Consider the following 15737-nt stretch of genomic DNA (forward strand, 5'->3'; position numbering starts at 1 on the left):
CCATTATTTCTGGTTCCTCTGAATTCCACTTGCTGTTTTTTAACTTTGTTTTCCTTTGTTTTGGGGTGGGGTGTTTCTGTCTCACAGGTTTCTACCAATGTCTGGTTATTTTTGGCATACATTCATACATAAGAGCTGAGTGGAAGCTGTGTGTGGTTGGGGCTTCTGGAATGACGGACTTTTCTGTGGGATATCTGGACTAGAACATGACCTTTGTAAGTTGGGGAGACTCCAGTCCTATTTTTGGTATGTGTAGGATTTTTCCCACTGAGCTGGAAGAAGCCTGCCTCCAACCAGAATGTTAGCTTTTACCAAACCTTCCCATATACAGCATGGTATCTATTTCCTTATCTGTGCCAGATACGTTAAAAGAGTCTCTTTGTTTAGTCTTTTCAGGGAAGAACCCTCCAGTTTACTACCTGGGTGGGAAAAGGGGTTTAGCGTTTTACTGCTCTCTAAAGTGCCTTGTAACAAGTCCTGTTTTCAACTCCATCTACTTCTTCATCTTGGTACCTAGTGATTCCAATTCCTGAATTTTTGTGGTACACCTTAGCCTTAGTCAACTTGTTTCCCAGCTTTCCCACTCTAGGATGTTGTTTTCTCTATTCTACTAAAGTCATTTCCATTTATCTGTGCTCTCCAGGTTCCAAGATGTTTGTTTGTTTGTTTTCCTTTCCTTTCCTTCTTTCTTTCTTTCTTTCTTTTTTTTAAGATTTTATTTATCCATTGGACAGACAGAGATCACCAGGCAGAGAGGCAGGCACAGAGAGGAGGAAGCAGGCTCCCCGCTGAGCAGAGAGCCCGATGCGGGGCTCAATTCCAGGACCCTGGGATCATGACCTGAGCCAAAGGTAGAGGCTTTAACCCACTGAGCCACCCAGGACCCCCCAAGTTTTTTTTTTTTTTTTTAGATTTTATTTTTATTTATTTATTTTTAAAAGATTTTATTTATTTATTTGCCAGAGATAGAGGCAGAGAGCACCAGCAGGGGGAATGCAGAAGAGAGAGAGAAGCAGACTCCTGGCCAGGCAGGGAGCCTGATGGGGGCTTGATCCCAGGCCCCAGGGGGATCATGACCTGAGCAGAAGTCAGGCCCTCAACCAACTGAACCACCCAGGTGTTCACCCTTCTCATCCTTTTACTGTCATCTTAGTAGGGCTGAGAGAGGGAGAAGAGGTAAATGCCTCATGTGTATCCATGTTGATTCAATCTGCCACATAAACCCTCAATCTCTTTACAATGTTTACAGTCTGTGTTCTTCCTCTCAGAGTTCTTTCCACTGCTTACAATTGTATTCTGCTTGGACTGGGGTTTGATGAGGCAAAGGGTAACAAAGGAATAGAAGATACACATCCTTCCCAAAATTTACATTCCACTTGACTCTCTCACGGTAGCGTAAGGGCTATTTTCCATTTTGTGATTTCTGTCAACTACTCTCTTCAAAAGCAGGGAAGTCCTCATACTCCCTCCTACCTGTTTTATGTATTTTGGCTGAGGGAACTGGAGGACTGGGTGAGGTCCACAGAAAAACCATAGGATGGAAAAGTCTGAATCATAACCCACAGTCATTGCTGGGTCTGTGGCAGTAGAGATTACTACATTCAACTTCCTTATTTTATAAACGAAAACTGAAAGCCAGAGAGCTTTAGTTGATTTGGACCAACTTCGGTCTCTTGAAAAATACTCTAATAATAATATCCTAAAAATGGCAACTCTTAGCAGTCGAGGGGCGTGTGGGTCTAAAGTTCCCTTTGCTTGAAAGCTGCAGGGATGTGTGTGTGTGGGGGGAGCCTTGCCCCTTGCTTTTCCTCAAAGGCCAAAGGTCATTTCAGAGGTCTCATAACTGTGCTGTTTTATTTTTTGTAACACTCATCAACATTTAAAATTATGTAATTATTTTTACTATGTATCTGACATCTCCCCGCCGGAACGTAAGCCTCACGAGAAAAGGGGTCTTTCCTGTCTGCTTGCCATTTAATCCTCAGAGCAAACTGGGAATCGAAGTAGTCTGGCTCCAAAACCCGCGCTTTCAAACTGCATTATATTGCTATGTAGTGAATAAAGCAGAGAATGGACTTCTGCACACACACGAAGACGAGAGGGCAAGAAAATAGACCCTAGTCGGGGAAACCAGCAGGTGGAAAACATCCCGACGTAAGCGTATTGCGCCCTTGTAACCTTTCTCTCCGGAAGCGCTTGCCGCTCTCCGGCGCGAGTGCGCACGCGCTGCCGTCGGGGTCGCTCTGGGCCGCGAGCGGAGAGGGGATTTAAGGGAAGGTTCCGCCTCCAGGGCTGAAAGGCGCCTGCGCCGACGGGGCTCTCTTCTAGACGCCCTTTCTCGTTTCCTCCCTCCCTCGCCTGCGCGCGCCGGGTGGGCGTGGGAGGAGGCGGGGAATTGGGGAGGGGAGCGAGGGGGCGGGTGTCGCGGGAGGGAAGGAGCGAACCGGAGAGCGTCGTCCTGAGAGGAGTGAAGGCGGCAAAATGGCGGACCGCTTCTCCCGCTTCAACGAGGATCGAGACTTTCAGGTAAACACGGGCGTCGCCGAGAATCCGGGAAGGCGCTGGCCGAGCCGGCACGTCCTCATTCCCCGCTCCTAGTTCTTTTCTTCCAAGCTCCGCTCCGGCTTACGAACTGGCTTGCTCTTCTCCCGCCTCCCAATTCCTCTAGGGGCCTCCCAGCTTGAGGCGAGGCCGCATCTCCTCTCACCTCGTATTCTCTTACCTGTTAAGCTCAGGCCGCCGGGTTTGCAGCTTTGGCCTGCTCGGGCGGGTTTCGGAAGCCTGGTTGGGCCGCAGACTGGGGACGGTGCTGCCCTCGGGTGCTCCGGGCCTGTGAAGGCGCCGGGCGGGCTCCCGGGGGGAAAAGAGGGATGGGTTGGGAGGGCTTCGGGCGGGTGTTGCTGAGACCAGGGCTTCCGAATTTCTGGGATTTGCTCGCACGGCTCTTCTTCGGTCGTCCTTCGTCTATCCTCAGTATGCTAAATCCCTTTCATTGTGTGGCTTTCCATTTCTTCCCATGGTAAAAGGATCCTTGAGGTATCAGCCGCCTCCTTGGTTGGTCAAACATTGAGATTTCTCTAGGCGTAAATGTTGCTGTTATTAGACCGTTCATCTTGCTTGGAAAAGAGTAAGTTACAGGACTGTGGTCGCTGTAAGCTTAGCCCCAAATCCTCCCTCGAAAGATTTTAAGAAGCGTTAATGATAAGGGACTTCCTTAGCGCGTGAGAACTAGCTCCAGAAGCTCCTTTTTTTCTTTCTTTAGTTGCAAATGCTATATGGAAAAATGTCCTTGTGATGACAGGTTATTATCGAGGGAAAAATAAAGGCCAAATTAGAATAACGCGTCTTTCAGTTGTTTTAAAATACCTTCCTGTTGAGCATTGTTATCGCAGAAATCTCGGCGACTAAAAGGGATTTAGTAGAAATTGGCTGTTTCTAGGGTAAAATACATCCTCAGAGTCTCAAAGAAACCACTGCATTACTACCGCATATCCTGGCAACAGCAATTTGGGTCAGGAGAATGAACATCAGAACTCAAGTTTTTATCCCGCTGCAGATCTTCCTCCGAGTAACATGGGATACTCTAGATACGTTTCAGAAGGCAGTTTGAAGGGTTTGCGTTCCCTGAGATGATGGAGTTGGTAAACAAAGCAGTTAAACAACAACAGTCTAGTGCATGGAACGCTTGTGATAAGTTTTGCAGCAGTAAGAGATCAAGGGGCTGTTGAAAAACCTTGTGATCATGCGCCTGCTGTCTAACTGCAGCACAATACAGGATCTCAAGGTGTTTAAGAATATAGTGCAGGTGCAGGGAAGTTGAAGCAGTTCTTATATAGCCATTTGATCCCTGAGATTTTTTTTTTTTTTTTAAGAGCTCCTGCGTGAGTAGGCTACAAGATGTGTGGGCTTTTATTGGTAATTATTTTAAAGAGACCTGTTAACTAAAATCTCAAGTGCTTTTCAGAGGAGGAAATTTCAAGGTGACCTAATAAAATTGAAAAGAAATAACATGGACAATTAAGTGATGAGGGAAAATGGCTCAATCACAGAATTTCAGCCGACTTAAACAGATTTGCAGGGCCTTGAAAGAATTTGACACCTGAATAGCAGATTGTGAATGCTGTCACCTGAAAAAATTGAGAAAGCCTCTGCCTTTTCTAGTAAGGTGACTTTCTCTTCTGATATTCTAGCTGGGTTTATCTGAAACCTGATGGGTAGTTCTATGAAGATAGTACGTGTATTTTAAGGTTTTTTTCTGCTTGTATGTTGGAATAACCCAACTCCTGCAGCTAGGAAAATGTTGGTTTTCTAAAATTCAGATCTCCTAATATGGGTAAAATAGGGAACTGGGAATGAAAACCTTTTAGACAACTAAAAGATGTTAAAACTTTTGTAAATTATTATACTAACATTTCTATTTCTTTCTTTCTTTTTTTTTTTTTAAGGATTTATTTACTTATCTGACAGAGACACAGTGAGAGAGTGAACATAAGCAGGGGAGTAGGAGAGGGAGAAGCAGACTTCTGCTGAGCAGGGAGCCCAAGGTGGGGCTCGATCCCAGGACCCTGAAATCATGACCTGAGCTGAAGGCAGAGCCACCCAGGCGCCCCTAACATTTCTATTTCTTTTTATTAAATTTTATTTATTTATTTGATAGAGACACATAGTGACAGAGATAGCAAGAGAGCAAAGCAGGGAGAGGGGGAGCCCGATGTGGGGCTCGATCCCAGGATGCCTGGATCCTGACCTGAGCCAAAGGCAGATGCTTAACCGACTAAGCCACCCAGATGCCCCTGTGCTAACATTTCTTTTCTTTTCTTTTTTAAAGATTTTATTTATTTATTTGACAGACAGAGATCACAAGTAGGCAGAGAGGCAGGCAGAGAGTGAAGCAGGCTCCCCGCTGAGCAGAGAGCCTGATGCAGCACTCCATCCCAGGACCCTGAGATCACGACCTGAGCGAAGGCAGAGGCTTTAACCCACTGAGCCACCCAGGCGCCGCTGTACTAACATTTCTAAAAAGTATCCATTTAAAATAGTCAACTACAATAAATTAAAAAAAAAAAAACTTAAAGTAGTATTTCTTCGGGATGTTTTAATAAGAAAAAATACTGATTTTCATTAATGATATCCTTCAATTTATAGTTATTAGGGAGAAAATGTAAGAGCATGCTCCTGTATATAGTACATCTAAAACATTTTGAGGTTGGATTATTAAAATTAAATGTGGCCTCCTTTTAAGATTTTGAGTGATAAACGAGGTGAAACCATTGAGTACATTTGAAAACAAATCCAAAGTAGGTTTCCGAAGAGTGCATGGATCCTGTTGCTTTTAAAAAGATCTTCTTACAGCACTAGAAATTTTTCTGTGTATCTTCTCCAGTAAGTTCTAGATGACTGTCATTTTTTTGGCTTTAAGTTGGCAAGATAACTAAAAATGATAAAATTTCACTCTTTGCCAATTTACCATCACTTGCAAATTTTGGAGAGTTTGTGGTATCTTGAACTTAGTATGGAGTCAGAGGTGGATTCACTTATTTGGGAACACCTGAAGTTTCAAAGGTGTTTTATGTAGTATGGTGAGGAGCTTAATTAACGGTGGCATGGCACCTGAAGCACTTAGGAATATAAAGAGTAATCATTATTAAGAACATACATTTAAACATTTTCACTAACTTCATTTTAATAATAAATAGGCACCATTCTACACACTATATGTGTATTTTCTCATAGTCTTTGCAATAACTCTATGAGGTAGGTACTATTAACGCTCTTTTTCAAATGAGGCAGCTGAGGCACAGAGAGTTAAATAACTTGGCCAGGTATATATAGCTGGTAGATGGCAGCACCTAGAGTCCCACCCTGGCTCTTAAGACTCTTGAACCTATGCACATGGCCATTATCTCTACTGCCACTTACATATTTTATATAACTAATTGAGTCATCAAATACAGAGGATAAACTTACAAATTATGAAGAATAAGTGAGCTTTTAGAGAGGTTATACAGTTAGTTTTTACTGTGTTCCCTTTTGTCCAGAACGGTTTCTTGTTCTCCCAAGGACTTAGAAGGAGACTTCTGACAGTGATGAGTTACACTATAATAGAGGACATATTGTTAACTGTTATTTTAGTTTAGACATTGTTTTGTGTGGCGTTTTTAAAAAAATATTTATTTATTTATTTGTCAGAGAGAGAGAGAGAGCCCACACACAAGCAGAGGGAGTGGCAGGCAGAGCAAGTAGAGGGAGAAGCAGGCTCCCCGCCAAGCAAGGAGCTCCATGCAGGACTCCATCCCAGGACTCTAGGATCATGACCTGAGTCAAAGGCAGATGCTTAACCGACTGAGCCACCCAGGTGTCCCTTGTGTGGTCTTTTTAAGTGATCTTTTTTTATCTTTGGAAATCTTTGTGGTTTAGACTCGTATTTATTTTTTAATGTTTTAATTCTGACTACTGCTTTAAGAATCTGACCTCAATTTCTGAATGAGACACAACTTATGCCTACATTTACCAGATTAAGGCATATTTGCTCACTGATTAAAATGTTACACAAACTAATGGAAAATACGTAGTATATGTAACTTAAGATATAGATGTATTCAGTACTTTGAATTACAGGTTCCCTAAAGAAAGTTTTGTTTGTACAGAGATGTACAACTGTAAGATGTTGTTACACTGCTCAGTGTTTAGTGGTTGTGCAGCTGTTAATGGTGATGCTCCTGAATGCTATGAGGAAATATGTTCTTCAATTCGTGTTCCTGCAGATAACTGGTGATTTAAAGTAGCCTTTCATTCTTGTTCTGAATGTGTTTTGCATTAGATTTCTAATAAAAAGGAGTTATGATAATCAATGAGTAATAAAAGAAGAGAATAAAAGTCTTAAAGTGCATAGTAAAAATAAAATTACCCAAGGGTTTTCTATACTATATGTAAGTAATCATAATGGTAAATAGTAATAAGTCATGTGTTACTTTATGTAGTATGTAAGAGTCCTGGTATTTCATGTATGATACCAGGATGTGACCTTCAGATAATTCTTAGTTGAGACCATTAAATGAGAAGGTTACAGTTTTAAAATACTTTGATCACAGAAGCATCTTAGTATATTCTCTGTGTGGTATCTTGCAGTAAAGTTGGCATTCTAATGTAGACGTGGTGGAGATGACAGATGACACGGGGAAGACTCTGCTTCCAGGGTCTCCCATCATCTGGAAGAGATGCCACTAGTTGTGGAAATCAGTGTGCACTTTGCTTGGGATACTGAAATTTATGCAAAATCATTACTACTCCCTTTCCCATATATATTATATAGGTGGACAGGGTTGGAACCAAGGCTGTACCATCAAAATACTGTTGATAAATTGTCATTATTAACAAATGCAAAATTATTGGTTAGTATATTTTCAGGTGTTCAAGAGTTACCGTGTAAGGTTAGCATAAGGGAAGTTCTCTGGTGGTTATTTGAAGGATTAAGGTAAATATTCAAGGTAAAGGGTACTGGAAAAGGGACAGTTAAGGAATAACATCACAGAGAAAAACATAAGTTGCATTGGAGGGACAATGGGGTTGGCAGGAATTGCGATCACAGGGCTTCATGTGACAGTATGCTTACTTGTTTTCAAAGTAGGCATTGAGACCAAGAAGAAACTGATCTAGACAGATTCATTATTAGGCTGATTATTTACAGGGCTGTTCTAGTGCTATCAGCATTACAGAAAAATAGGTGACCCTGTTGTATTCATTCCATTTTTTTCTATCTGTATCACACAATTCCCATTAGAGTACTACAGAAACTCTTTTTTCCCATTTTCTTAGATATTTATGATAATTTATATAACCAGAACTAAAATTTGTGACTTAAAAAATTTTTTAGACTCATATATAATTAGCTATACTGATTCTTCTGCTTCATAGCTGAGATATATTTCCATGTAATTTCCATCTCTTTAGGTATATGATAAAATGAAAAAAGGACAGTGTTCTCTTGTGGCCAAGATGACCATTTTCTGGGGTATCTGGCTGGCTCAGTCAGTCCAGCATGCAACTCGATCTCAGGGTCACGAGTTTGAGCCCCACATTGAGTGGTGGAGTTTGCTTTAAAAAAAAATTACCATTTTCTGGAAAGGATTAGGAGTTCATGAGATCTTGAATTATGGATTTGAAACCCATGTGGAGATTTCATTTTTTTTCTTGTGACTTAATAAGTTTCTAATATTTTATTAATGTAAATGGGTTCCAGCTTGAAGTAGACATCCAGTTCTTGAATTCTATTAACATTCCTTCCCTGAAACAGTTTGGTACTTTTGCTTGTATGTCTGGCATTAAATCCCTTTTCATATTAGCATCGCCGTTTAGCATTAAGTGAGAGCTGACTCATGGTTAATTACCAAAGGAATTACAAATGACCACCACAGATACTGAAAGAAGTCATTGATTTGATATTGCAGTGGATACCAGAAGATGTTGTAATGATTTTCCAGTTATAAAAAGTGAATTGTCCATTTAACTGTGGAAATCTATCTGAATGTGCTTAATGCATTGTATTAATTAATGCAAAAATTTAAATATATGCAGCTGAAAGAATATACTATATTGTCATACTAAATGATTTCTCTGTGATTTAACAGATGCATTTAATATATTATACATAATATAGGAATTTATGGAAGAAAAAGTAGCCACAGTTATTTTGGCATTATATGTAGGTTAATAGCATATAATATTTTAGTAAGTGCCCTAGATAGTAAGAAATTAAAGTTAGGGCCAAAATAGTAGTTTCCTGTAACTTAATTTTAATTTTTACTAGTAGTGTCGAGGTAAGATAAATCTTAAGTTGTGCATCATTCAAACAAGCAGAAGATGTCTTTGTAATATTAATTTGGTCTCATCTCATTAGGGTTCAGTTATTTGTTATCATCCTTCTCTGACAGTTGATTTCAAAGAGAAATTCAGTTTATCTCTCTGTTTTATGGAATTGAAATACAAAACAGCCCTTCAGATTTAGTTATTTTTTTTTCAGATTTAGTTATAATAGAAAAAAATCATCGCTCATATTTTCTGACTGATATTTTAGATAATGATTGTTGGAAAAGTTAGTACTTTTATCTTATGGTTCAAGGAATATTTTTTAGTGTTGATGAGGGAGAAGTAGCTTGCTTTTTCAACCTTTTGTAGATAATACTGATCAAAAATCAAGAAATTAATTGGATAATATAGATCTTGACTATATAAAAAGCTTAAGCTAATGCTTGTGCATTTATATGCTGTAGTCAGTAATTTCCCTTATTGCTTTGAGTAATGCTATAAGAAAAATTATGAAGTATCTTAGAAGGAGCAAAAATGGTTAAAAATTTAATTGGTTTAATAACTGCCTTAGGGTATCTGCATAAGAGATATCAAGGGATATATTACCTTCAGAATATTTTCTAGTATATAAACTTATTTTTTTAAAGATTTTATTTATTTATTTGACGCAGAGAGGGAGGGAGGGAGAGTACAAGCAGGGGGAGGGTCAGAGGGAGAGGGAGAAGCAGGCTCCCTGCTGAGCTGAGAGCCTAATGAGGGACTTGATCCTAAGGACCCAGGGATCATGACCCAAGCTTAAGGCAGTCGCCCAACCAACTAAGCCACTAGGTGCACTAAACTTACTTTTAAAAAGGTTGTTAAAATAATATTTGAATAGTAGTTGTACTAAGAAGTGTGTGTGTATAGAGAAAACTTGAGGCTAAGAAAAGGAGCTTTTTGTCCTAGATTGAGAGGTAACAAAAGTAATAGTATTTACTACTCAAAATCAGCAGGATTGTTAGGTGAACAGCGTAGTCAGTAAATAAAAAGTTCAAAGTAAATGAGAGAACTCTTGAAGTGGAATGGTTGGGCATGCCTTTATGAAGAAAGTAGCATTTAAGCTGGATCTTGAAAGCTAAGACTACATCTTTTTTTTTTTTTTTTTTTTTTTTTTTTTAAGATTTTATTTATTCATTAGCGAGAGAGAGAGAGAGAAAGAACATGCACACTCTGGAGCAGGAGCGGTGGAGGGAGAAGCAGACTCCCTGCTGAGCAGGGAGCCAGATGTGGGGCTTAATGCCGGGACCCTGAGATCATAGGGAGGCATTCAGTTGGAGAAAATAGCCAGGGTAAAAGTATAGAATTGGAACAGGCAGAATTGTTTGTTTTTGTTTTTCTCTTTGAACAATGATTAAGCCATTGTACATAGGGAAAAAGTGAAAGCTGAGGCTACAACAATTAAGTTTTATTTTAATGCTCTAATCAGGAATGTTCCTAGCTTTATTTATTTATTTATTATTTTTTTAAAGATTTTATTTATTTATTTGACAGATAGAGATCACAAGTAGGCAGAGAGGCAGGCAGAGAGAGAGAGAGAAGGAAGCAGGCTCCCTGCCGAGCAGAGAGCCTGATCTGGGGCTTGATCCCAGGATCCTGGGATCATGACCTGAGCTGAAGGCAGAGGCTTTAACCTACTGAGCCACCCAGGCGCCCAACACGGTTGTTCTTATTGGAAGATTAATTCAGACACAGTTGTTAGATGTGCTGTATGTACAGTTAAAGCTGTGATAACCAGTGCTCATCAACCAGAGTTAATGTGAGTGGGGGCAAGAGAGGGATTATAATAACGGACTGTGATTGTAAGCTTGGTGGGTGGGGAGATAAGTAAGGACTGCTCAGCGCGGAGCCTGCTTCCTCCTCTCTCTCTCTCTGCCTGCCTCAATGCCTACTTGTGATCTCTGTCAAATAAATAAATAAAATCTTTAAAAAAAAAAAAAGTTGGATCAATGGATTGTAGTCTGCAGTGGGGTTTAAGAATTGTTGGAGTGATGGGAGGTGGGTGGGGGATGAGGAAAAGTATAAAAAGGATTAAGAGTTTACTTACTGTAATGAGCACTGAGTAATGTGTAGACTTGTTGAATCATTGTATTGTACACCTGAAACTAATAGAACTTTTTTTCTCCCAAAGATTTTATTTATTTATTTGACTGAGAGTGATCACAAGCAGGCAGAGCAGCAGGCAGAGAGAATGGGGGAAGCAAGCTCCCTGTTGAGCAGAGAGCCTGATGTAGGGCTCCATCCAACTACCCTGAGATCATGACCTGAGCCACCCAGGCGCCCCTAATACAGCATTGTTAATTACACTTCAGTTAAAAACAAAAGAATTATTGGAGTTGGAGGTACTAGAGGGAATGAGCTGTTACAGTTGGTAGAGCATAGTGCTTGAAATAGAGATTATGAAAGAGTTGAGATTATTGGTAATGACATGATAGTGAAACGGCTAAAGTAGAATGGAGGACAAGATCATAAGAAAGGAAGTTAGGGAACTAAGACTTCAGGGTGTTGTAAAATCATCTAACCTGGATATAAGAATGGTAATATTGTGTAGTTGTATACTGTTATGGTTTAGTAAGTGTGCTTAGATACATTCTTTTTTTTTTTTTTTTAAAGATTTTATTTATTTATTTGACAGAGAGAGATCACAAGTAGGCAGAGACGCAGGCAGAGAGAGAGAGAGGAGGAAGCAGGCTCCCCGCTGAGCAGAGAGCCGGATGCAGGACTCGATCCCAGGACCCTGAGATCATGACCTGAGCCAAAGGCAGCGGCCCAACCCACTGAGCCACCCAGGCGCCCGATACATTCTTGTCTAATTTCTTCCAGTAGCTCAGTGAGGTAGATAGATTAGATAGGAACTCTATTTTAGAGATGGTGAAACTGAGGCCCAGATAAATTATTTTGCCTAATTCAGAGCAGGGGTTTGAACTTTATCTTCTGATTTATTTTGTAATTTATCTTGTATTTTTTTGGTAGTGTTCTTTTTGCTGTGGTGTATAGATTGGTCTCTTTTTGAGGAGATGAGTGTTAGTTTTATCTACAGTATGCAGAGCACTGTTTCCCTTTAATACATGGCAGCATTTTCTACCAGTTACCTATCTGGTAGGAAATGGTTGGTATGTTTATCATTTTTGTTTTCTGGTAACCTCTTGGTGTTATAAACTTACTTAGTTATGACTTCTTGCTGGCCTTTTCACTGTGCATAGGTTTACCAGACAGTTCCATTTCCCAAACATTTATTGAGTGCCCATGTATTAGCATGGCATCATAAAGGATAAGAAATAAGATAAAATCAGTCCATTTTCATTTGTGTCAGTAAAAAGGTAGATGGGAGAGGAGATGGTACTTCTACTGGATGTTGTCAAATTTGGGTACTATAAACTCACCCTTGACTGTTGGAGCGGCAGAAGTTGACTGCTGTGATAGCTAGTGATGATATTATCAGCCTCTGTTCGTTGGTATGGGCCCTGTGCCAGGATATTTTGGAGATATTTATCTAATCCAAGTAGCTTTTTTTTTTTTTTTTTAAAGATTTTTATTTATCTTTTTGACAGAGAAACTCTGAGAGGGGGAACACAAGCAGGGGGAGTGGGAGAGGGAGAAGCAGGCTGTCCACTGAGCGGGGAGCCTGATGCAGGGCTCCATCCCAAGACCTAGGGATTATGATCTGAGCTGAAGGCAGACACTTAACCAACTGAGCCATACTGGTGCCCCTAAAAATGAAATCATTTTTTCTTTTTAATAACTTTATTATATTTTTAAAGATTTATTCATTTGTTTGTTTATTTATTTATTTATTTGACAGACAGTGAGAGAGAAAGCGCGCGCATGCACACAAGCAGGGTTAGCAGCAGAGGGAGGGGGAGAAGCAGGCTCTCCACTGAGCAGGGAGCCCGATGTGAATCTCGATCCCAGGACGCTGGAATCATGACCAGAGCCAAAGGCAGCCACTTAACAACTGAACCATCCAGGTGCCCCCCCCACCCCAAAAAACCAAACTGGAGCATCTGGTGCCATTGTAAAAGGTGTATCTCTTTTCTTTTCACTTCATTGTTCTGCCATCCTTCAGTTTTCTTTTATTAACCTGGACATGCCAGGCTCTTTTCTTTCTTTCTTTCTTTCTTTTTTTTTTTTTTTTTTTTTTTTTTTTTTTGGTTAATTAAAAATTTTTAAAAGATTTTACTTATTTGAGAGAGAAAATAAGCAAGGGGAGGGACAGAGGGAGAAGACTCACCACTGATCAGGGAAGCAGAGTGGGGCTTGATCCCAGGACCCTGACTGAGATCATGACCTGAGCCAAAGGTGAACACTTAACTGATTGAGCCACCCTGGTGCCTTGCTAGGCTCTTTTTTTAATTTTTGGTTTTGCATATGCTCTTAGCTGTCTTGAATTCCTGCTACTGTACTTTTATAGTCTTCAATATAAAAGTTTTGGTGTCACCTCTGACATCTTCCTAAGTTGAATTAGTTGATTTTCTGTGCTCCCATAGCACTTTGGTCATATTTCAGTAATAGCACTTTTACTGGCAATAGTAGCAGCTCACAGTATAGAGGGCTTATTACTTTGTTGTGTGCACCATTATTTCATGTAATCTGCCAGTAGGGCAGGTTCTATTATCCCCATTTTACAATGAAAAACTTACCCAGGTCCACATAGCTAGTTGAAGAGGTAGCTTTCAGGTATTTTGGACCAGTGTTGGCTCTTAACTACTGTGTTTTTACCTCTCTTACTGTATACTTCCTTATAGTTTATCTCCTCACACTGGACTTAGAACTCCTTGGATGCCAAGTCTTTGTTTTATTCATTTTTCTAGCATTGAGCCAGGGTCTGGCACCTAGAAGTTGCTCAGATATTTGAATTCACAGTTAAGGAAAGTCAGGTATTCACAGTTAAGGAAAGTAAGGAGAGGCTTAGTAGAGCCTGGGAAGCCTTGGGGACTCAGCTTCCTGCGGTACTGTGGATTATCTAGGTTGGGCTATTACTTTTTTTTTTTTTTTTTTTTTTTTTTAAAGATTTTATTTATTTATTTGACAGAGAGAGATTACAAGTAGACAGAGAGGCAGGCAGAGAGAGAGGAGGAAGCAGGCTCCCTGCTGAGCAGAGAGCCCGATGCGGGACTCGATCCCAGGACCCTGAGATCATGACCTGAGCCGAAGGCAGTGGCTTAACCCACTGAGCCACCCAGGCGCCCCCGGGCTATTACTTTTTGTGGTAACCTATAAAGCCAGTTGAGGGATATTCAGATTTGGAGTCTGTATTAATGGCTAGTTATAATTTTACATTATTATGTATTAAATATAATTACAGCAGTCGTCTTTTAGTTGTGTTTCCTTTTGTGTGAAACATTACACATATACTTCTTTACCTGTGAACTAGTGCAGAAGTTTTGTCAGACCTCTGAATAGAGATCTATCATAACCAGCCAGTGGTGAAAGAAATACGTTACTATAGGTTTCAGATTCTTTTTTTTTTTTTTTTGAGATTTTATTTATTTAGAGAAAAAGCAGTTGGCGGGGGGGGGGTGCAAAGGGAAAAGGTGAGAGAGAATCCCAAGCCGATTCCGCACTGAGCACAGAGCCCAGTGTGGGGTTCGATCTCACAACCCTGAAATCAGGAGTTGGAAGCTTAACTGAGCCACTCAGGCACCCCCAGATGAATTAAACTGTTGTCTTCCTGTCTTTCTGAATGCCTCAAGAATTGTTTGCTGTATTTTCATGCATTTCTGAAAAAGGTTTTTTTTTTTTTTCTTTCTCTCTTTTTTTTTTTTTTAAGATTTTTATTTGACAGAGATCACAAGTAGGCAGAGAGGCAGGCAGAGAGGCAGGCAGATAGAGAGGAGGCCCTGGGACCATTACCTGAGCCCAAGGCCGAGGCTTTAACCCACTGAGGCACCCAGGTGCCCCAGGTTTATTTTTCCTATGGGGTTTTTAAAGTTGCTAATTTTTCAATGTAGGGCTTTTATTGGAAACAGTTCGTTCTTTTTCTAGTCAAATTACCCAGAAAATTTGATATTGCAAACAGGTGTGCATGTATTTTTTTTTTAAGATTTTATTTATTTATTTGACAGAGAGAAATCACAAGTAGATGGAGAGGAGAGGCAGGCAGAGAGAGAGGAAGGGAAGCAGGCTCCCCGCTGAGCAGAGAGCCCGATGTGGGACTCAATCCCAGGACCCCGAGACCATGACCCGAGCCGAAGGCAGCGGCTTAACCCACTGAGCCAACCAGGCGCCCCAGGTGTGCATGTGTTTTTAGCCCAGTATGTGATATCCTCATACCCTTGACCCAGTGTAATGTTTTTCAAGTTCTTTATGATTTGCTGAGATTGCAAATTGAGCCAGTTATCTTTCCTGGTAATTTACATAGAAGTAAATTCAATAAATGAATTTTTCATCTGGGTATTGACTGGTTTCAGCAGTGCTTTAAAATAATAATTTATTATTTTGTACCTCTTTATTTTTTTGAAAAATATTTTTTATTTTTTTTGAGAGAGAGAGAGAGAGAGCACAAGTGGGAGGGAAGGGCAGGGGTAGAGGAAGAAGCAGGCTCCCTGCTCAGCAGGGAGCCATTGTGGGACTTGATCCCAGAACCCTGGGATCATGACCTGAGTGAAAGTATGTGCTTAACCCTCTGAGCCACCCAGGCTATGCAGTGATGCTATAGTGTAATAATCTGGATTTAACAGCTGAAGACATAGGCCTAGGCCTAGACAGTTTTGATAATTTATTTGCCCAAGGTTATACAGCTAGCAAATGGTTGCGATTTAATTTCAGGTATCTCTCACTTCAGAGTTCTTTGGTTTTTATAATAGTATACTGAAAGTCATTGTAAATCAGACTGTATGATTACGAAAATCACGAAGAATTGGGGTTTTTGAAGATGTTTCTGTCCACTTTCTAAG

At 40.4% G+C, this 15737-nt stretch overlaps 1 protein-coding gene across 3 annotated transcripts in view; it reads left to right on the forward strand.

Annotated features, from left to right (window-relative positions):
* The first annotated feature begins 2320 nt into the window (after positions 1-2320).
* Positions 2321-15737, forward strand: part of GPATCH8 (G-patch domain containing 8) — a 114185-nt gene continuing 100768 nt past the window's right edge. For 2 of the 3 annotated variants that reach the window (XM_059150217.1, XM_059150215.1), the window contains exon 1: positions 2506-2526. Coding sequence is in view for 1 of the 3 variants with exons in the window: in XM_059150214.1 (XP_059006197.1) it covers positions 2482-2526 (45 nt within the window). In the remaining 2 variants the exon portion in view is untranslated. Of the gene's footprint in view, positions 2527-15737 lie in introns of all 3 variants that reach the window. The other variant, XM_059150214.1, reaches the window with a different exon arrangement.

Source organism: Mustela lutreola, chromosome 15 (assembly GCF_030435805.1).
Source record: "Mustela lutreola isolate mMusLut2 chromosome 15, mMusLut2.pri, whole genome shotgun sequence".
In the NCBI taxonomy this organism is placed as follows: Eukaryota; Metazoa; Chordata; class Mammalia; order Carnivora; family Mustelidae; genus Mustela; species Mustela lutreola.